This window comes from Heterodontus francisci, chromosome 3, assembly GCF_036365525.1.
Source record: "Heterodontus francisci isolate sHetFra1 chromosome 3, sHetFra1.hap1, whole genome shotgun sequence".
In the NCBI taxonomy this organism is placed as follows: Eukaryota; Metazoa; Chordata; class Chondrichthyes; order Heterodontiformes; family Heterodontidae; genus Heterodontus; species Heterodontus francisci.
In genome coordinates, this window is record NC_090373.1 from 198527182 (window position 1) to 198551124 (window position 23943).

Sequence of the window (23943 nt, forward strand, 5' to 3'; positions counted from 1 at the left end):
CAGTTTTTTGTGCACCATGTATGTCCCCTCTGATCCTTCATCCTGGTGCCCTTTTACCTGTCAAGTTAATGTAAACCCTTACCCATAGCAAGAGTTAACCTCCCTGCAAGGACATTGGTCGCAGCCCTAAGGAGATGCAACCCGTTGATCATGTATAAGTCCCTGCTGCCCAGAACTGTTCCCAATTAGACTGAGTGCACCATAGATTTCCAGGTGACGGTTCATGATCTAGATTGAACAAAGAACAGTACAGCACAGGAACAGGCCATTCGGCCCTCCAAGCCTGCGCCGATCTTGATGCCTGCCTAAACTAACACCTGCTGCACTTCCGGGGCCCATATCCCTCTATTCCCTTCCTATTCATGTATTTGTCAAGATGTCTCTTAAACGTCGTTATCGTATCTGCTTCCACCACCTCCCCTGGCAGCATGTTCCAGGCACTTACCACCCTCTGTGTAAAAAAACTTGCCTCGCAGATCCCCTCTAAACTTTGCCCCTCGCACCTTAAACCTATGTCCCCTAGTAACTGACTCTTCCACCCTGTGAAAAGCTTCTGACTATCCACTCTGTCCATGCCGCTCATAACTTTGTAAACTTCTATCATGTCGCCCCTCCACCTCCGTCGTTCCAGTGAAAACAATCCGAGTTTTTCCAACCTCTCCTCGTAGCTAATGCCCTCCAGACCAGGCAACATCCTGGTAAACCTCTTCTGTATCCTCTCCAAAGCCTCCTATCCTTCTGGTAGTGTGGCGACCAGAATTGCACGCAATATTCTAAGTGTGGCCTAACTAAGGTTCTGTACAGCTGCAACATGACTTGCCAATTTTTTATACTCTATGCCCCGACCGATTAAGGCAAGCGTGCCGTATGCCACCTTGACTACCTTATCCACCTGCGTTGCCACTTTCAGTGACCTGTGGACCTGCACGCACAGATTTCTCTGCCTGTCAATACTCCTAAGGGTTCTGCCATTTACTGTATACCTCCCACCTGCATTAGACCTTCCAAAATGCATTACCTCACATTTATCCGGATTAAACTCCATCTGCCATTTCTCCGCCCAAGTCTCCAACCGATCGATATCCTGCTGTATCCTCTGACAATCCTCATCATTATCCGCAACTCCACCAACCTTTGTGTCGTCCGCAAACCTACTAATCAGACCAGCTACATTTTCCTCCAAATCATTTATATATACAACAAAGAGCAAAGGGCCCAGCACTGATTCCTGCGGAACACCACTAGTCACATCCCTCCATTCAGAAAAATACCCATCCACTGATGCCTCTGTCTTCTATGACCGAGCCAGTTCTGTATCCATCTTGCCAGCTCACCTCTGATCCTGTGTGACTTCACCTTTTGTACCAGTCTGCCATGCGGGACCTTGTCAAAGGCTTTACTGAAGTCCATATAGATAACATCCACTGCCCTTCCTTCATCAATCATCTTCGTCACTTCCTCAAAAAACTCAATCAAATTAGTAAGACACGACCTCCCCTTCACAAAACCATGCTGTCTCTCGCTAATAAGTTTTTGTTTCCAAATGGGAGTAAATCCTGTCCCGAATAATCCTCTCTAATAGTTTCCCTACCACTGACGTAAGGCTCATCGGCCTATAATTTCCTGGATTATCCTTGCCACCCTTCTTAAACAAAGGAACAACATTGGCTATTCTCCAGTCCTCTGGGACCTCACCTGTAGCCAATGAGGATGCAAAGATTTCTGTCAAGGCCCCAGCAATTTCTTCCCTTGCCTCGTTCAGTATTCCAGGGGACTTAACTACCTTAATGCTTTGCAAGACACCCAACACCACCTCCTTTTTGATAATGAGATGACTGAGACTATCTGCACTCCCTTCCCTAGGCTCATCATCCACCAAGTCCTTCTCTTTGGTGAATATTGATGCAAAGTACTCATTTAGCACCTCGCCCATTTCCTCTGGCTCCACACATAGATTCCCATCTCTGTTCTTGAGCGGGCCAACCCTTTCCCTGGTTACCCTCGTGCTCTTTATATACATATAAAAAGCCTTGGGATTTTCCTTAATCCTGTTTGCCAATGACTTTTCATGACCCCTTTTAGCCCTCCTAACTCCTTGGTTAAGTTCCTTTCTACTGTCTTTATATTCCTCAAGTGCTTCATCTGTTGCTAGCCTACCAGCCCTTACAAAGGCTTCCTTTTTCTTTTTGACTAGGCTCACAATATCCCGTGTTATCCAAGGTTCCCGAAACTTGCCAAACTTGTCTTTCTTCCTCACAGGAACATGCTGGTCCTGGATTCTAATCAGCTGACGTTTGAAAGACTCCCACATGTCAGATGTTGATTTACCCTCAAACAGCCGTTCCCCAATCTAAATTCTTCAGTTCCTGCCTAATATTGTTATAATTAGCCTTCCCCCAATTTAGCACCTTCACCCGAGGACGACTCTTATCCTCATCAAGTACCTTAAAACTTATGGAATTGTGGTCACTGCTCCCGAAATGCACCCCCACTGAAACTTTGACCACCTGGCCGGGCTCATTCCCTAATACCAGGTCCAGAATGGCCCCATCCCTAGTTGGACTATCTACATACTGTTTCAAGAAGCTCTCCTGGATGCTCCTCACGTTTCTGCTCCATCCAAGCCCCTAGCACTAAGTGAGTCCCAGTCAATATTGGGGAAGTTAAAATCACCCACCACCACAACCCTGTTACCTTTACATCTTTCCAAAATCTGTCTACATATCCGCTCCTCTACCTCCCGCTGGCTGTTGGGAGGCCTGTAGTAAACCCCCAACATCGTGACTGCACTCTTCCTATTCCTGAGCTCCACCCATATTGCCTCGCTGCATGACCCCTCCGAGGTGTCCTCCCGCAGTACAGCTGTGATATTCTCCTTAACCAGTAATGCAACTCCCCCACCCCTTTTACATCCCCCTCTATCCCGCCTGAAGCTTCTAAAGCCTGGAATATTTAGCTGCCAATCCTGCCCTTCCCTCAACCAAGTCTCTGTAATAGCAACAACATCATATTTCCAAGTACTAATCCAAGCTCTAAGTTCATCTGTTTTACCTGTTATACTTCTCACATTGAAACAAATGCACTTCAGACCACCAGCCCCGCTATGCTCAGCAACATCTCCCTGCCTGCTCTTCCTCTTAGTCCGACTGGCCTTATTTACTATGTCCTCATTTATTTCACTAGCTGTCCTACTGCTCTGGTTCCCACCCCCCTGCCACACTAGTTTAAACCCTCCCGAGTGACACTAGCAAACCTTGCAGCCAGGATATTAGTGCCCCTCCAGTTTAGATGCAACCCGTCCTTCTTGTACAGGTCCCATCTGTCACTGAAGAGAGCCCAATGGTCCAGATATCTGAAACCCTCCCTTCTACACCAGCTGCTCAGCCACGTGTATAGCTGCACTATCTTCCTATTTCTAGTCTCACTGGCATGTGGCACAGGGAGTAATCCAGAGATTACAACCCTGGAGGTCCTGTTTTTTAACTTACTACCTAACTCCCTAACCTCCCCCTGCAGGACCTCATCACTCTTCCTGCCTATGTCATTGGTACCGATGTGTACCACAACCTCTGGCTGTTCACCCTCCCCCTTCAGAATGCACACTGTCCGTTCAGAGACATCCTTAACCCTGGCACCAGGGAGGCAACATACCATCCTGGAGTCTCTTTGACGTCCACAGAAGCGCCTATCTGTGCCCCTGACTATAGAGCCCCCTATAACTATTGCTCTTCTGCGCTTTGTCCCTCCCTGCTGAATAACAGTGCCAGCTGTGGTGCCACTGCTCTGGCTGCTGCTGTTTTCCCCTGACAGGCCATCTCCCCCCCCCCCCCACCTGTGGTTAGCACCGCAGCCTCACCGTTCCAGCGACCCGGGTTCAATTCTGGGTACTGCCTGTGTGGAGTTTGCAAGTTCTCCGTGTCTGCATGGGTTTCCTCCCACATGCCAAAGACTTGCAGGTTGATAGGTAAATTGGCCATTATTAATTGCCCCTAGTATACGTAGGTGGTAGGGAAATATAGGGACAGGTGGGGATGTGGTAGGAATATGGAATTAGTGTCGGTTTCGTATAAATGGGTGGTTGATGGTCGGCACAGACTCGGTGGGCTGAAAGGCCTGTTTCAGTGCTGTATCTCTAAATAAATAAATATCCAAAATGGTATACTTGTTAGAGAGGGGGATAGCCACAGGCGATTCCTGCACTGACTGCCTGCCCCTTCTAGCGGTCACCCATCTATCTGCCTGCACCTTGGGTGTAACCACTTCTCTAAAACTCCTGTCTATGACACTTTTTGCCACCTGCATGCTCCTAAGTGCATCCAGTTGCTGCTCCAACCGATCCATGCGGTCTGTGAGGAGCTGCAACTGGGTACACTTCCTGCAGATGTAGTCGCCCGGAACGCTGGAAGCGTCACGGACCTCCCACATCTCTCAGTTGAAGCACTTCACCCCTCTAACTGACATTTCTCGCACTAATTAATTAATTAATATAAAATAAATAAATACTTATTAAATCCTTACTAAATTATGATGCACTTAACTATATGGTCCCTAGTGCTAGATTTCTCTTCTAAATATTAAATGCTAACTAAATACAGTAATCTCCTCTCTCTGGTTTAGTTACTCTACTTATGAATTAGTTAATTCGTGTTTTAATCAATTTTTATCAGTTTTATTTTCAAATTCGGTACAGATTCCCTACCAGCCAATCAGGTCACAGCTTTCCTGTGACGTCACTTTTTCAGTTTTTTTTTCCCCACCCGAGGTAACTTACCGCTCTGGAACTCCGCCCTCCGAGTCTGCTCCGAGAATCCCCGAGGTAGGTTTTTTATGCTTACTGGTGTGGAACTCCACCCTCCGAGTCTGCTCCGAGAATCCCCGAGGTAAGTTTTTTATACTTACCGCTGTGGAACTCCGCCCTCCGAGTCTGCTCCGAGAATACCCGAGGTAGGTTTTTTATGCTTACCGGTGTGGAACTCCACCCTCCGAGTCTGCTCCGAGAATCCCCGAGGTAAGTTTTTTATACTTAACGGTCTGGAACTCCACCCTCCGAGTCTGCATTAATTTTGTTGCATGATGCTGCCAGAAGTGGGTAAACTGACACACAAGCAGTTAGATGTAGGTCAGAAGAGTTGTATACTTTTTGCATTTGGACTTCATTTGCTAACAGGAGTTCTAGAGAGAGAGCATCTGTGGGGCTGCCACAGTAAGATATTGGAAAAGTCCATAAGATCATAACTTAGAAAGCAGTGAGGCCTAGGCATGTTCGTAAGGTCTACAAGGTAGTGGGAAAGCCAAGGGAGGAAGCCTGCAAAGAACAAACAAATTTGCATTTATCTGGCACCTTTCATGACCTTAGGACATCCCAATGTCTTTCCCAATCAGTAAAGTACTTTTGAAGTTGTTACGCACAGGTAGAAAGGCGTGTCGGAGGTTCCCACTGTTCCTCTCCCAACTGACCACAGTCGTGTTACGTTAAATATGAAGCGTTCACCCTTGACGGTCTTTCGGATCAAATGAACAGAAAAAAATAACTATTTTTACTCAATTCCTGAAGTAGTCACAACCTCACCTGCACACACATTCACTCACACGCATACACAAGCTCCTCACCATCCAGGACAAAGCAGCCCGCTTGATTGGCACACCATCCACAAACATTCACTCCCTCCACCACTGACGCACAGTGGCAGCAGTGTGTACCATCTACAAGATGCACTGCAGCAATGCACCAAGTTTCCTTAGACAGCACCTTCCAAACCTGCGACCTCTACCAACTAGAAGGACAAGGGCAGCAGATGCATGGGAACACCACCGCCTGCAAGTTCCCGTTCAAGTCACACACCATCCTGACTTGGAACTATATCTCCGTTCCTTCACTGTCGCTGGGTCAAAATCCTGGAACTCCCTTCCTAACAGCACTGTGGGTGTACCAACACCCCAAGGAATCCAGTGGGTCAAGAAGGCAGCTCACCACCATCTTCTCAAGGGCAATTAGGGATGGGCAATAAATGCTGGCTTGGCCAGCGACACCCACCTCCCATGAATGAATTTTTAAAAAACTGATGAACTCTGCATTCCTAGTGCCACGACCTGGGATATTGAGAGGTTCCCCTGTTCTTCTGGGGGTCAGTGTGGTGAGTTGTGAACCTGTTGAAATATTTTCAGCCGGAGTTAGAGGCCAGGTTATTGGAAAAGGAAGAGCGATGGAGAGGTTGTACCCTATTGTTGAAGGCAAGTGTTTTGGGTTCTGCAAGAAATAAAAAGGGTAGTTCTGTCGGGACTTAGCAGGTCAACGTTACAACACTGCATATCTTCCAGTTTAATTGCAACTGTTACTGTGAACTGAAGATTGTTTAAATATAAATTAATGAGTAAGCTGCCATGTTAAAGCAAAAACATTGTTTTTCTCTTTTTCTTATGTTTGTCACCTTTTGTCTTAAGTTTCAAGTAGCCAGAACATAATTTAGTTGCAGGTCAGGGAAAACATCAGTGCCTTTCTCACTAGTTGCTTTTTCAAGCTGCAGATTTATTGGGGTTCTGTCAGTTCCAATCTCTCCCTCAATAGACATGTGCTCATGATACGAAACTACCAGTGAGATATACAGTCTGTCATCCAACAGCCAACACCAGACTAAGATTGCCACTATGGTGTTCCTGTTCAACTTTTGAAAGTTGAACTTTGGAACAGTGCAAGACATAGAATTTTTGATACATTCACTTATTTGTGTGGTTAAATGGTTTGTTCTCTCTGATCATAAGTTTCACACATCATTTTCTTGATGTTAGCAGCTTTGCAAAATGTTAGTTTAATCTGTAGTATTACCATTGTTGGGGGTTGTGAAGATAGAGAGGGAATCTCTTATCAAATTGCTCGGGTATGAGTCATAATGGCCAGATAGGAAACTGAAACAGCTCTACTATTTACATATTCCCAGATTCATTGTCAGATCCACCTGGTAGAGAACATAGCCAAGATCAGCTTGTAAAATAGATTGAAGCAATTGTTAAAACATTCTGTTTCCATAGCCTGAAAATCAACTGGTTTTGCGATTAATAGGATTCACCACTCATCTGCTTTCATTTTCTCCCCCCTTTCTTTCCAGAAGGCACTGACTTCTGCTGGCATAGGCTCCATGGGTGCAGGTAGCTGAACTCCTAACCTAAACAATGAATGTTAGCAGGCAATTCAGTCATGGAGGGATTTGCAACTAAGGCACTTCTCTCTGATGTTCACAGAGGCATTTCCCATCAGGGATCACTGAATAAAGATAATGAGCAGATCCCTAGCTGACTTTTTCTTGCACCTTTCTTAGCTAAGGACGCTAAAGTCAATTGCAATGCCCCTGTCCCTCCTGTGGTTGTGACCACCTAACTCAGCAGAGATCTCAAATCTAGTCTGTATGGTTTGATTCTACACAGGATAGAGACTTGACGCACCAAGGTGGTGGAGGGTGGGGGTGGGGGGGTGGTGGTGGTTGTGTGCGCAGAGAGGTTGGATTTGGATTAACTTGGAGTTAATTATGATTTCATTATTTTTTGAACCACCTTGGGGGCAATGTATACAGTCTCTAAACTGTTTTCATCTCATGTCATCTAAAGTGTTGCGCATTGAGCCACCCACATCTTGCAACTCTCCTATTGTGTGTTGCAGAGAAGCTCAAGTTCACACCACTTCCACAGTCACAGCAGTGTATGGAACTGAATAAGGATATAACGATCCAGTGCTCAGCCACAGGCCGTGAGAAACCAGTCATTAAATGGACCAAAAGCGGTAAGAGGTTACACTACATCAGCGCTGATCTGTTTATTAGTGTTGCAGAACACATATCAACATCATTTGGGACCGTTGCTTTTCCTGATGTATATTAATGACCTAGACTTTGGTGCACACAACACAGTTTTAAAATTTGCAGATAATGTGAAACTTGGAAGCCTTGTGAACTGTGAGGAGGATAATGTAGAACTTCGAAAGGACATAGGCAAGTGAAGTTCAATGCAGAGAAATGTGAAGTGATTCATTCATTTTGGTCGGAAGAACATGGAGAGACAATATAGAATAAAGGGTACAATTCTAAAAGGGGTGTAGGAGCAGAGGGACCTGGATGTATATGTGCATAAGTCATTGAAGGTGGCAGGACAGGTTGAGAAAGCAGTTAATAACGCATACAGTAACCTGGGCTTTATTAATAGGGGCATAGAGTACAAGTGCAAGGAGGTTATGTTGAACTTCAGCCTCAGCTGGAGTATTGTGTCCAGTTCTGGGCGCCGCGCTTTAGGAAAGACGTGAGGGCATTGGAGAAAGTACAGAAAAGATTCACAAGAATGATTCCAAGGATGAGGAATTTCAGTTATGAAGATAGATTGGAGAAGTTAGGACGGTTTTCCTTGGAGAAGAGAAGGCAGAGAGGTGATTTGATAGAGGTGTTCAAAATCATGAGGGGTCTGGACAGAGTAGATAGAAACTGTTCTCACTCATGAAAGGATCGAGAACGAGAGGGCACAGATTTAAAGTATTTGTTAAGAGAAGCAAACGTCACATGAGGGAAAACTTTTTCATGCAGCGAGTGGTTAAGGTCTGGAATGCGCTGCCTGAGAGTGTGGTCGAGGCAGGTTCAATTGAAGCTTTCAAAAGGGAATTAGACAGTTATATGAAAAGGAAGAATGTGCAGGGTTATGTGGAAAAGGCAAGGGAATGAAACTGAGGGAATTGCTCTTTCGGACAGCCAGTGCAGACACGATAGGCAGAATGGCCTCCTGCATTGTAACGATTCTGTGAACCAATTCCAATAAAATATGCACCCTGTTTTCAGTCATGGCAGAGCTTTTACTAGTCACCTTATCAAATAGTGAAAACTGTATAATGAAGCCAAAAAAATTGGTCATTGTCCTTGAACATTATGACCTAAAAGCAACATTCCCATATTGGTCAAGAAATGCTGGATTCACTCAGCAGGTCTGGCAGCATCTGTAGATAATTCTGTAGATGCTGCCAGACCTGCTGAGTGAATCCAGCATTTCTTGTTTTTGTTTCAGATTTCCAGCATCCGCAGTATTTTGCTTTTATTCCCATATTGGTCAGTGTGTGAAAGGTTTCTATTGCATTTTAATGGTAACGTTTTATCTGAAACATTTTGTCCCCATTCCCAGTGGTGTTCCTTTGGCACATATGCACAGGCAAGCAATCTGCTCCTTGGACCTCTGTCTATGGTATTCTGAAATTAGCTATCAACAGCTGAACTTAAGTAACCCACAGGCCACCTTCATTTTAAGTTTCTTTCCTCCCTGAGTAGCCTTAGCCTCTACTTGGGCTTTCTACACAATGGTGCAGTTGAGTTCATCAACTCGACCCCAACTCTGAAACATAGAGACGTAGAAAATAGGAGCAGGAGTAGGCCCTTTGGGCCTGCTCCGCCATTCAAAAAAGATCATGGCTGATCATCTCATTCAGTACCCTGTTCCTGCTTTCTCCCCATATCCCTTGATCCCTTTGGCATTTAGAAATATATCTATCTCCTTCTTGAATATAATTAATGACTTGGCCTCCACTGCCTTCTGCGTAGAGAATTCCACAGGTTCACCGCCCTCTGAGTGAAGAAATTTCTCCTCATCTCGGTTCTCACCCCTGAGACTGACCCCCTGGCTCTGGACACCCCAGCCATTGGGAACATCCTCCCTACATCTAGCCTGTTGAGTCCTGTTAGAATTTTTTAGGTTTTGAATGAGATAAGCCCATTCAGATTAGTAGGATTGGAACATATAAATGGCTCCTGCTAGAGGATTGGCCATTTTCCTTTGACAGTTCATTTGGTCAGAGCTCGTGACCTAGGATGGATTAAGGCTTTCATCATGATTTTGACAGGATTTATGAAGGCTGCAAAAAAACCCTTCATTATTTTCAGTTCCCATTTTTGTTGAAATTATGAAGAAATTGCTTGTCGACTCAATATTGAATTCATGGTTTTGCTTTTTAAAATATTCTTTACTCTTCACCCCCTTGCTATCCAGTACCTTGTGTCATTGGCATTTATTTCATGTGTGAGCCTGGTGAGGATGAGTTAGGATGCTCTTCACCTGGATCTGTCAGCCAAGACTGAATCTCCCTTCAAGCACTGTGCAGCCATACATGTTCCAGTATAGTTTGTTTGAAAGCAATCACAAGCCAGAATGCATTTTCCCCTTCCAAACAATGGTGCTTCAATGGTGATTATCTGCTCACTCTGCGCAAACCTGGAGGTCTCTTGGTTGGTATGGTTTAGTATCGCACCCACTGAAACAGCAACTTCTGCATGTGTTTTTGTTACTATGTCGGTGGATTTTGAATAGTACTTGCAAACAAGTGTACATGAAATCCAGTCATTTAAAAATTGGAACTTTCCCCCCAAAGTTATGCAATGTTGCAATTTTAAATGTGGGTTTTATATTTGGCTTGCCAATTTTCTCAGTTCTCCCTTGGATACGATGATTCTTTACCGGCTCCACTTCCACAGATGACTGTTGCCCTCAGTTACTTCGGACAAGTGATCATTTGCTCAAAGGTGAATGCCATCCAGGGGTGAAGGCAGAGTGAAATTGCAATTAATGATACATACTTGTTTCCAGCGGGCGTTAGAGGCTGACCACTGGGAACACAATTCCTGCTGAAGTTTACCCTCCCTATACAGGTGCACTTAGTCAATTGTTCCCATACCATCACTTGGCTCATATCTCCACTCCAAGACTTAAGCACAAAAATCTAGTCTGACGCTTCAGTGCAGTACTGAGGGAGTGCTGCATAGTCGGCGGTGCTACCTTTCGATGAGACATTAAACCGAGGCCCTGTCTGCCCCACAGGTGGAAGTAAAAAAAAAATCCCATGGCACTATTTCAAAGAAGCAGGGGAATTATCTTGGTACCCTGGCCAATATTTAGCCTTCAATCAATTTCACAAAAACAGATTATCTGGTCATTATCACATTGCTGTGTGCAGATTGGCCGCCATGTTTCTGACATTACAGCAGTGTATATTTCAACAGTACTTTATTGGCTCTAAAGCACTTTCTTTCTGTTTGTTTTCTATCTTATTATTTGTTCTTTCTGCCAACATAGGATAGATGAGGAATCTGAACTACATAGTTCAGCTACTTGCTTCATCCATCTAACATAGCAACGTAGAAGACTTTCCCCACGGAAGGAGGCCATTTGGCCCACTGTGTATGTGTAGGTGAAAGAGTTTTCCAGCCTAATCCCACTTTCCAATTCTTGGCCCATAACCCTATAGGCTGTGGCACTTGAAATGCATAATCCAAGTATGTTTTAAATGCGATCAGAGTTTCTGTCTCTACCACCCTTTCAGGCAGTGAGTTCCAGATTCCCACCACCCTGTGGGTGAGAAAAGTTCTCTAACTCCCCTCTAACCGTTCTGACAATTTGCTTAACTCTATTGCCCCCTAGTTATTGACCCTCTGCAAAGGGAAATAGGTCCTTACTGTCCACTCTAGGTTGCTCAATTTTCTACACCTCAATTAGATCTCCCCTCAGCTGCCTCTGTTCCAGAGAAAACAACCCCAGCCTGTACAATCTGTTCTCAGCTAAAATTCTCCATTCCAGGCAGCATCCTCATAAATCTTCTCTGTACCCTCTCTAGTATAGTCACATCCTTCCTGTTATGCAGTGACCAGAGCTGTACTCCGTATTCCATCTATGGCCTAACTAGTGTTTTATACAGTTCCAGCATAATCTTCCTGCTGTTGTATTCTAAACCTCGGCTAATAAAGGAAAGTATCCCATATACCTTCCTGACCACCTTATCTACATCTGTTTCTCTACAGTTCGAACACATTATCTCATACTTTGCTCGATTGAATTCCATTTGCCACTTTTCTGCTCACCTGACCAGCGCATTGATATATTCCTGCAGCGTACAGCTTTCTTTCTCACTATCAACTACACGGCCAATTTTTGTATCATCTGCAAACTTTTAAATCATGTTTATGTTTAAGTCTAAATCATTGATATGTACCACAAAAAGCAAGAGACCTAGCACTGCGCCCTGTAGTGCCCCACTGGAAACAGTCATCCAGTCACAATAACACCCATAGACCACTGAGCTCATTTTGGATCTAACTTGCCACGCCACCTTGGATTCCAATGACTTACTTTTCTGACCAGTCTGCCGTTTGGGACCTTGTCAAAAGCCTTGCTAAAATCCAGGTACAGGGCATCAAACACACTGCCATCATTCAACCTCCTCGTTCCCTCCTCCAAAAATTTCATCAAGTTTGTCAGAGCCCACATTCCCTTAAATCCATGCTTGCTGTCATTGATTAATTCGTGCCTTTCTAAGTGTTGATTTATACTTCCCTCAGAATTTTTTCCCATAATTTCCCTACCACTGAGAGTAGGTTGACTAGCCCACAATTGCTCAATTTATGCCTTCCTTCCTTTTTCAGCAACGGTATAACGTTAGCCAACATACAGTCCTCCAGCACCACACCTGTAGCCAGAGAGGATTGGAAAATGATGGTCAGAGCGTCCACTATTTCCTGGGATAAATTTCATCTGGGTTTGGTGATTTATCCACTTTCACTGTCAAATACCTTAATATTTCCTCCCTCACTATGTTTATCTCATCCAATATTTCATACTCCTCATCATTAACTATAGTGTCTGCATTGTTGCCCTTGTGAAGACAGACACAAGATATTCATTAAGGTCCATGCCCACGTCTTCTGCCTCCACATGCAGGTTACCTTTCTAGTCTCATATCAGCCCTACTCTTTTCTTAGTTATCCTTTTGCACTTTATGTATCTATAAAACATCTTTGATTTTTCCTTTCTTCAGAACAGTTCTGATGAAAGGTCATTAATCTGAAATGTTAACTCTCCACAGATGCTGCCAGACCTGCTGAGTATTTCCAGCGTTTTTTGTTTTTATTGCAGATTTCCAGCATCTGCAGTATTTTGCTTTTATTTGATTTTTCCTTGATGTTTATTTGCCAATATCTTTTCATGGCCTCTGTTTGCCTTTCTAATTTCCTTTTTAATTTTGCTCCTGCACTTACAATACTTCTCTAGGCTTTCTGCACTAGTAAGCTCTTGGCATCTGACATAAGCTTCCCTTTTCGCCTAATCTGACCGTGTACGCTCTTTCATATCCAGGGGTGTATGGATTTATCCTTTTCCATAACTAGCCTGAATTTTAACTGATCGCCACCGCTAAAACACACTCCTACCAATACCCCTTCTACCTGTCCAACTTTATTAATAATCCAGAACTACCGCTTATCTTGTTGGGCATGCTTCATCCTGGCTTTTTAAAAAAAAAGTTCTCCTGCTTACATGAAGAATTCTGTGCCCTCTATACCTTTACACTTAATTTATCCCAGTTATTTGGGTAGTTGAAATCTCCTATTGTTACTACCCTATTGTTTCTGCACTTCTCAGCAATTTGCCCAAATATTTGCTCTTCTATCTCATTTGCCTCTTTGGGGATCTGCAGTACACTCCCAGCAGTGTGACTGGCCTTTTTTGTTCCTCAGTTCAATCCACGTGGCCTCCTTTGATGCTCCTTCTAGCATATCATCCCTTCTCACAGCTGTGATTGTTTCTATAACCAAAATTGAGACCCTCCCTCTTATTTAATTCCCCTTACTATCCCATCTGAAAAGCTTGTAACCAGGCATGTTGAACTGCCTTTCCTGCCCATTAAACCATGTTTCTGTAATAGCTATGATATTCCTCCAAGTTTCTATCTGTGATCTCAGCTCATCTGCCTTATTCACTAGACTCCTGCCACTGAAGTATGTGCCATTAATCCACTGAAGAACTCCTTTGTTGTCTGTTTTCTCGCCTTTGTTTCCTTGACTTTTCATACTTGCCTACTAATTTTCTGCCTCCTATTTCTCCAGCTTTGCTTCTCTACCTTCTGAATATACACTCAGGTTCTCACTCTCCTGTCGAGCTAGTTTGTGTAATCAGTGATATAGACTTAAATGTAGGGGGCGTAATTAAGAAGTTTGCAGATGTTATGAGAATTGGCTGTTTGTTAGTGAGGAAGAAAGCTGAAGACTGGATGAAGATAATGGACTGTTCAAGTGGGCAGTAAAGATAACAAATGGAATTTAATCGGAGGAGTATGAGTAATGCATTTGGAGAGGACAAAGGAATATACAATAGATAGTTGGATTCTGAAAAGTGTAGAGGAACAGTGGGATTTTGGAGTATATGTCTACAGATCCCTGAAGGTAGCAGAACAGGTACATAAGGTGGTTAAGATGATGCAAGAAGATGTGGACCACAACCTCTGGCTGTTCACCCTTCCCCCTGCAGCTGCACAGTGACATCCACTGAAATGCCTGTCTGTTCCCCTAAGGGTATTGAATCCTCTATCACTATTGCTTTTCTGACTTTCCTCCTGCACCCCCCCACCTGTACAGCAGAGCCACACATTTGCGCTGTAGCCTTAACACTGGCTGCACCTGCCAGAGGAACCATTGACCTCATCAGTATTCAAAACTGAATACCGGTTAGAGAGCGAGTCACACTGGGGACTCCTGCGCTGTTTAATCCTATTTGTCAGCCTGACAGTCACCGAGGAGCTCTCTACCTGCACATGCTTAGGCTGCGGGGTGACCACCACCTGAAATGTGCTATCCACATAGCTCTCAGCCTTGCAGATGCACTGCAGTGCCGCTAGCTGCACCTTCACCTCTGAAACCTGGAGCTCAAACTGCTCCAGCTGACAGCATTTTCTGCACCTATAGTTGTTCAAGACCTGAGAGGCGTGCTGGAGTTTCCACATTCAACAGGACTGAATTGTCCTGCCATGCCTCTATTTATTGGACTACTAACTAAATTTCTTAGTTTAACCCAATACCCTAACTTTTATTAGAGAGGAAAAAAGATGTCAGGTGGATAATACAATGGAGAACCAGGCTGAATATAGAAGGTTCAGAAGGGAAGTGAAGAGGCAGATAAGAGAAGCAAAGAGGGATTATGAAAAGACACTGGGGCTAACATAAAAGGGAATCCCAAAGTCTTCTATAGGCATATAAATAGTAAAAAGGTGATAAAAGAAGTATATACTAAGGAATAAGGTGCTACCCAGGCCACAGTGAAAGAGGAGGTAATTAATACACTAGAAGGATTTAAAATTGATAGAGGAGGTATTAGGTATGCATTTTTTTATTTATGCATGGGATGTGGTTGTTGCTGGTGAGGTCAGCATTTATTGCCCATCCCTAATTGCCCTTGAGAAGGTGGTGGTGAGCTGCTGCCTTGAACCGCTGCAGTCCATGTGGGGTAGGTATACCCACAGTGCTGTTAGGAAGGGAGTTCCAGGATTTTGACCCAGCGACAGTGAAGGAACGGCGATATAGTTCCAAGTCAGGATGGTGTGTGACTTGGATGGGAACTTGCAGGTGGTGGTGTTCCCATGTATTTGCTGCCCTTGTCCTTCTAGTTGGTAGAGGTCGCGGGTTTGGAAGGTGCTATTGGAGGAGCCTTGGTGCGTTGCTGCAGTGCATCTTGTAGATGGTACACACTGCAGCCACTGTGCGTCGGTGGTGGAGGGAGTGAATGTTTGTCGATGGTGTGCCAATCAAGCGGGCTGCTTTGTTCTGGATGGTGTCGAGCTTCTTGAGTGTTGTTGGAACTGCACCCATCCAGCGAAGTGGAGAGTATTACATCGCACTCCTGACTTGTGCCTTGTAGATGGTGGACAGGCTTTGGGGAGTCAGGAGGTGAGTTACTCGCTGCAGGATTCCTAGCCTCTGACCTGCTCTTGTAGCCACGGTATTTATATGGCTACTCCAGTTCAGTTTCTGGTCAATGGTAGCCCCTAGGATGTTGATAGTGGAGGATTCAGCGGTGGTAATGCCATTGAATGTTAAGGGGAGATGGCTAGATTCTCCCTTATTCGAGATGGTCATAGCCTGGCACTTGTGTGGCATGAATGTTACTTGCTACTTATCAGCCCAAGCCTGGATACTGTCCAAGTCTTGCTGCATTTCAACACGGACTGCTTCAGTATCTGAGGCGTCACGAATGGTGCTGAACATTGCGCAATCATCAGTAAACATTCCCACTTCTGACCTTGTGATTGAAGGAAGGTCATTGATGAAGCAGCTGAAGATGGTTGGGCCTAGGACACTACCCTGAGGAACTCCTGCAGTGATGTCCTGGAGCTCAGATGATTGACCTCCAAGAACCACAACCATCTTCCTTTGTGCTAGGTATGACTCCAGCCAGCGGAGGGTTTTCCCCGATTCCCATTGACCTCAGTTTTGCTAGGGCTCCTTGATGCCATACTCGGTCAAATGCTGCCTTGATGTCAAGGGCAGTCACTCTCACCTCACCTCTCGAGTTCAGCTCTTTTGTCCATGTTTGAACCAAGGCTGTAATGAGATCAGGAGCTGAGTGGCCCTGGCTGACCCCAAACTGAGCGTCACTGAGCAGATTATTGCTAAGCAAGTGCCGCTTGATGGCATTGTTGATGAGCCCTTCCATCACTTTACTGATGATTGAGAGTAGACTGATGGGGCAGTAATTGGCCGGGTTGGACTTGTCCTGCTTTTTGTGTACAGGACATACCTGGGCAGTTTTCCACATTGCAGGGTAGATGCCAGTGTTGTAGCTGTACTGGAACAGCTTGGCTAGGGGCGCCGCAAGTTGTGGAGCACAGGTCTTCAGTACTATTTCCGTTATATTGTCAGGGCCCATAGCCTTTGCAGTATCCAGTGCCTTCAGTCCTTTCTTGATATCACGCGGAGTGATTCGAATTGGCTGAAGTCTGGCATCTGTGATGCTGGGGACTTCAGGAGGAGGCTGAGTTGGATCATCAACTCGGAACTTCTGGCTGAAGATTGAAAATCTTTCGTACTGATGTGCTGGGCTCCCCCATCTTTGAGGGTGGAGATATTTGTGGAGCCACCTCCTCCAGCTGTCTATACCTAAAACTAATAAGGTACCAGGACCAGATGAGATGCATCCAAGGATACGGAGGGAAGTGAGAGTGGAAATTGTGGAGGCACTAGCCATAATTTTTCAGTCTTCCTTAGACTCGGGTGGTGCCAGAGGACTGGAGAATTGCAAACATTACACTCTTGTTTACAAAAGGATGTAACGATAAGCCCACCGACTGCAGGTGAGTCAGTTTAACTGAGGTAAGAGAGGGTTGATGGCAATGCTGTTGATGTGATGTAGATGGACTTCCGGAAGGCATTTGATACAGTGCCACACAACAGACTTGAGAAAGATTATAGCTCATGGAATAAAAGGGACAGTAGCAACATGAATATGAAATTGGCTGAGTGACAGGAAACAAAGTCGTGATTAATGGATGTTCTTCGGGCTGATGGAAGGTTTGTAATGGAGTTCCCCAGGGTCAGTGTTGCGACCCTTGCTGTTCCTGTTGTATATTAATGACCTAGATCTTGGTGTACAGGGCACAATTTCGAATTTTACAGATGATACGAAACTTGGAAGCATTGTGAACTGTGAGGAGGATAGTATAGAACTTCAAAAGGACATAGACAATTTGGTGGAATGGGCAGACTGTGGCAGATGAAGTTCAATGCAGAGAAATGTGAAGTGATTCCTTTTGGTAGGAAGAACATGGAGAGACAATAAAGGTACAATTTTAAAGGGTGTTCAGGAGCATAGGAACCTGGGTGTATATGTGCAAAAGTCATTGAAGGTGGCAGGACAGGTTGAGAGCACGGTTAATAAAGCATACAGTATCCTGGGCTTTATTAATAGGGCATAGAGTATAAGAGCAAGGAAATTATGTTGAACTTGTATAAAACACTAGTTTGGCCTCAGCTGGAGTATTGCGTCCAGTTCTGGGTGCCGCACTTGAGGAAAGAGGTGAAAGCATGAAGAGAGTGAAGAAAAGATTCACAAGAATAGTTCCAGGGATGAGGAATTTCAGTTATGAAGATAGACTGGAGAAGTTGAGACTGTTTTCCTTCAAGAAGAGAAGGCTGAGAGGAGATTTGATGGAGGTATTCAAAATCACGAAGGGTCTGGACAGAGTAGATAGAAACTGTTCTCACTCGTGAATGGATCAAGAACGAGATGGCACAGAATTAAAGTAATTGTCAAAAAAAAGCAAAAGTGACATGAAAAGCTTTTTTACACAGCAAGTGGTTAAGGTCTGGAATGAACTGCCCGAGTGTGCGGTGGAGGCAGGTTCAACTGAAGCATTCAAAAGGGAATTACAGTTATATGAAAAGGAAGAATGTGCAGGGTTACAAGGAGAAGGTGGGGGAGTGGGACTAAATGAAGTGCTTATTCAGCAAGCTGGTGCAGACACGACAGGCAGAATGGCCTCCTTCTGTGCTGTAACAATTCTGTGACAACGGTAATACTCGCCATTTAATCACCTATCTATTGTCTTGTGGTGCCATTCCTTGATTTTATTTTTTGGGATGTTGCATTTGCCTGGTGAGTTGTCCTTTTCATATGCTTCCCTTTCCTGGCAAGTGTTTCTGATGGTGCACTTTTATTCTTCCAGTGCCTGTTTCCAGTGCATTTCATTTGGCTTCATAATAACTTCTATCATTGCTCTAACTGGTATATCTATACATACAGATGGAAGTGACATATCCCCTCACATTAGGCAAGAAGCCGGACTGTTGCATTTTACCAAAGTGACCAAAAGTGATGCTGGACACTACACCTGTATTGCATCAAATAGTCAAGGGGAAATTAGGGCATCTGTGCGCCTCATTGTTGCAGGTAAGATGGTTTCTGTCAATATTTCAGCCACCTGCACATTTTGGTCAACCCGTTTAAATCAGTCTACTTATTGTAGTGAGCCTAATGTCCAGCAGTGATTTCTCTGATCATGCTATCTTAACCTCCAAATCAGCCCTCGAAGAGCTGAACAACTTTTCTCAGGTAATCTTTTGAATCTAAATGTATTGACATGTAAAATGTATTTCTTAAATTGAGTAAAATTTATTAAAGGCTGTGAAATTCTATTTAATCTTTCAAGAATCAAACTAAGGAAATAACATTTTTACTCCAAACAATGAGACAGCTAGTTGGCAAACTGTCTTCTCACTATTGTTGCAGTCCAGATTGCAGTGAAAGGCCTGCCTATTTTCTGGTCATCATGGTGCTACATAGCCTTGGTTTTGGGCCATCCCCACCCACTTATGTCATTCCTTTTATATGCGGGTGAGAGGTGCAGTCTGAGGTCAGAATCTGGCAATATTGGGACAGAGTGGATTTACTATTACAGATACTCTGTATCTAAACTAGTTTCCACCAAACCAGTAGTACTTGCTGCTGGCGGTAAGGACAAAGAAAATGGATTAATTCCTTTTGCACTGAAGTGTCTCTTGATGTATGTAAAATCAGTGAATAATTTTTTTCTTTTTAAAAAAAAAAACACACACACCCAAAACCAGCAGATGCAGGACATTCTGAAGGGGGAGGGTGAACAGTCAGAGGTCGTGGTTTACATTGGTACCAATGACATAGGTAGAAAGAGGGATGAGGTCCTGCAAAAGAATTTAGGGAGCTAGGTAGCAGATTGAAAAGCAGGACCTCAAAGGTTGTAATCTCTGGATTACTCCCGGTGCCATGTGCTAATGAGTATAGGAATAGGAGGATAGACTAGATGAATGTGTAGCTGAAGAGATGGCGCAGGAGGGAGGGCTTTAGTTTCTTGGATCACTGGATCTGTTTCTGGCGAAGCTGGGGCCTGTACAGGTCGAATGGGTTGCACCTGAGCCGGAACGGGACCAATGTCCTTGCAGGGAGGTTTGCTAGTGCTATTTGTGGCGGGGGGGGGGGGGGGGGCGCGTTTAAACTAATTTGGCAGGGGGATGGGATACTGAGTGGAGGTACAGGAGGGGGTGATGCACAGCCAAATATAGAAGAGAAACTGAGTCAGTCTGGAAGGCAGAGCAAATATAGACCTGTTAAGGCACAAGCGAATAATGCAAGGCATCTATTTTAACGCAAGGAGTCCTGCACGTAAGGCAGATGAATCGAGGGCGTTGATTAACACATGGGAATATGATATTATTGCTATCCACGGAGACATGGTTGAGGGAAGGGCAGGACTGGTAGCTCAATATTCCAGGCTATAGAATCTTCAGGCGTGACGGGGGGTGAGGGGGTGTAAAAGAGGAGGTGGCATTGCACTATTGATCAAGGAGTCAATTACTGCAGTAAGGAGGGATGATATCTTAGAAGGTTCCTCTAATGAGGCCATGTGGGTAAACTTAAAAACAAAAGTGGGCAATCACTTGGCTGGGTGCATACTACAGGCCTCCAAACAGTCAGGGCGAGATAGAGGAGCAGAAATGTAGGCAAATCTCAGTGAGGTGTAAAAGTAATAAGGTAATAATAGTAGGGGATTTCAACTTCCCCAATATTAATTGGGATAGTCTTAGTGCAAAGGCTTAAAGGGGGCAGAATTCTTCAAGTGCATCCAGGAGAGCTTTTTGAGCCAGCATGTAGAAAGTCCTACCATGGAAGGGGTGGTACTGGACCTAATCTTAGGGAATGAAGCCGGACAAATGGTGGAAGTGTCAGTGGGGGAGTATTTTGGGGATAGTGACCATAACTCTGAAGGATTTAAGGTAGTTATGGAAAAGAACAAAGATGGACTGAAAATAAAAGTACTGAACTGGGGGAAGGCTGATTTCAATATGATGAAACTGAATCTGGCCAAAGTGGACTGGAGCAGCTACTTTTAGGAAAGTCTACATCAGACCAGTGGGAGTAATTCAAGAAGGAAATAGTGAGAGTTCAGGGCCAACATGTTCCCGTAAAGGTGAAGGGTAGGACCAATAAGTCCAAGGAACCCTGGATGTCAAAGGGTATAGAGGATTGAATAAGGAGAAAAAAAGGAGGTTTATGGCAGATTCAGACGGCTGAAAACAGCAGAGGCCCTAGAGGAGTATAGAAAGTGTTGGGGGGTACTTAAAGTAATTTGGAGAGCAAAACGGGGGCATGAAAAACACTGGCGGGCAAGATAAAGGAAAATCCCAAGGCGTTTTATAAGTATATTAAGGGCAAGAGGATAACCAGGGAAAGAGTAGGGCCCATTAAGGACCAAAGTGGCCATCTGTGTTTGGAGACGGCGGACATAGGTGAGGTTTTAAATGATTACTTTTCATCTGTGTTCACTATAGAGAGGGACGATGTAGTTGTAGCGATCAGGGAGAAGGATTGTGATATACTTGAACAAAGTAGCATTGAAAGGGTGGAGGTTTATAGTGGGCTTAAAAGTGGATAAATCCCCAGGTCCAGATGAGATGTATCCCAGGCTGTTATGTGAGGCAAGGGAGGAGATTGCATGGGCTGTGATACAAATTTTCAAATCCTCTCTGGCCACAGGAGAAGTGCCAGAGGACTGGAAGACAGCGAATGTGGTACCATTATTCAAGAAGGGTAGTAGGGATAAACCAGGTAATTACAGGCCAGTGAGTCTAACATCAGTGGTAGGGAAACTATTGGAAAAATTCTGAGGGACAGGATTAATCTCCACATGGAAAGACCGGGATTAATCAAGGATAGTCAGCATGGCTTTGTCAGGGAGAGATCATGTCCAACAAATTTGATTAAATTTTTTGAGGAGGTGACTAGATGTGTGGATGAGGGTAAAGCAGTTAATGTAGTCTACATGGACTTCAGTAAGGCTTTTGATAAGGTCCCGCATGGCAGATTGGTCAAGAGGGTGAGAGCCCGTGGGATCCAGGGCAATTTGGCAAATTGGATCCAAAATTGGCTTCGTGGAAGGAGGCAGAGGGTAATGGTCGAGGGTTGTTTTTGCGATTGGAAGCCTGTGACCAGTGGTGTACTGCAGGGATCGGTGCTGGGACCCTTGCTGTTTGTAGTGTACATTAATGATTTAGACGTGAATATAGCAGGTATGATCAGTAAGTTCACAGATAACACGAAAATTGGTGGTGTTGTAAATAGTGAGGAGGAAAGCCTTAGATTACAAGATGATATAGATGGGCTGGTAAGATGGGCAGAGCAGTGGCAAATGGAATGTAATCCTGAGAAGTGTGAGGTGATGCATTTTGGGAGGACTAACAAGTCAAGGGAATATACAATGGATGGTAGGACCCTAGGAAGTACAGAGGGTCAGAGGGATCTTGGTGTACTTGTCCATAGATCACTAAAGGCAGCAGCACTGGTAGATAAGGTGGTTGGGAAGACATTTGGGATACTTGCCTTTATTAACCGAGGAATAGAATATAAGAGCAGGGAGCTATGATGGAACTGTATCAAATGCTAGTTAGGCCACAGCTGGAGTACTGTGTACAGTTCTGGTCACCACACTATAGGAAGGATGTGATTGCACTGGAGAGGGTGCAGAGGAGATTCACCAGGATGTTGCCTGGGCTGGAGCATTTCAGCTATGAAGAGAGACTGGATAGGCTAGGGTTGTTTTCCTTAGAGCGGAGTAGGCTGAGGGCGAACATGATTGAGGTATATAAAATTATGAGGGGTATAGATAGGTTGGTTGATGGGAAGAAACTTTTTCCCTTAGCGGAGGTGTCAATAACCAGGGGGCATAGATTTAAGGTAAGGGGTTTTGAGGAAAAATATTTTCACCCAGAGGGTGGTTGGAATCTGAAACGCACTGCCTACAGGGGTGGTAGAGGTTGGAACCTTCACAACATTTAAGAAATATTTAGATGAGCACTTGAAATGCCATAGCATACAAGGCTACGGGCCAAGTGCTGGAAAATGGGGTTAGAATAGATAGGCTTGATGGCTGGCACGGACACGGTGGGCTGAAGGGCCTGTTTCTGTGCTGTATAACTCTATGACTTCTAACATTTCCTGTCTGTGCTTTTCCCCCTAGTTTTACCTAAATTTAAGATGGAGCCTGAGAACACAACTGTGTACCAGGGATATATTGCAGTATTGAACTGTCAAGCCACTGGGGAACCCCAACCTAACATTCATTGGAAAGTGAAGGAGAAGATCCTGGACTCCAGCAAGGGGACACAGAGGTATGAGAGGCTTTGTTTTTACTACAGGAAGGCACTATTAACATAGAATGCAATTATCACATCCAATTCTGGGACAGTCACCTTAAGTCATTGCTCAGTAAAGAAGGGAGTAAAGACTCCACTTTAAATTTAGCTGTGGAGTATCTGAATCCATCTTTACCACTCCTGACATCCTTGAAATATTAATTAGATATATGTAATTGTGGATGCAGGTCCTACCTTTAGTGGCATTTCAACCACGATGAGACAGTCATAGAGTCAAAACAACACTGCAGCAGGCCAAGGATGGAAAGATCAGAGTGGAAGCAAGGTGTCATTTAATCTCTCCTCCACTCCAGCCTGCCACAGACCTTCCCTTTTTTTGTTCTTCCGCCGTCCTCCCTTTCACTTGCTCAAAACCTATTTATAACCTTTGCCAGTTCTGATGAAAGGTCATCGCCTGAAATGTTAACTCTGCATTTCTTTCCGAAGATACTGCCAGAGCTGCTAAATATTTCCAGTGTTTTCTGTATTTTTCAGATTTCCAGCATCCATGTGTTTTGCTTTTATAATGGCTTTTTTTGTCTACTCTATGCAACCCTGTCAGAATCTTGTAGATCTCTATCAAATCACCTCTCAATCTGTTTTACTCCAAGGAGAACAACCCCAGCTTAACTCCAACCTAATTTAGTAGCTAAAATCCCTCATCCGTGGAACTATTGTGGTAAATCTCCTCTGCACTCTCTCAAGGACCCTCACATTTTTTTCGAATGTGTGGTGACCAGAACGTGTTACTCTAGTTGTGCCAAACTAGAGCTTTATAAAGAGTCTGCATAATCTCTGTGCTTTTGTACTCAATACCTCTATTTGTGAAGGCCAAGATCCTATATACCTTGGGAGGTGGTGGCATAGTGGTAATGTCACTGGATGGCTAATCCAGACCCCCCAGGTTAATGCTCTGGGAACATGGGTTCGAATCCCACCACAACAGATGGTG

The 23943-nt window shown here is 44.5% G+C and overlaps 1 protein-coding gene across 4 annotated transcripts in view; it reads left to right on the plus strand.

Moving 5' to 3' along the window:
- The window catches only part of LOC137366035 (inactive tyrosine-protein kinase 7-like), a 583411-nt gene that overhangs the window by 440138 nt on the left and 119330 nt on the right, over positions 1-23943 (plus strand). For all 4 annotated transcript variants that reach the window (XM_068028160.1, XM_068028157.1, XM_068028158.1 and 1 more), the window contains 3 exons: positions 7652-7771; positions 18571-18717; positions 22817-22967. In XM_068028160.1, the coding sequence (XP_067884261.1) occupies positions 7652-7771; positions 18571-18717; positions 22817-22967 (418 nt within the window). The remainder of the gene's footprint in view (positions 1-7651; positions 7772-18570; positions 18718-22816; positions 22968-23943) is intronic.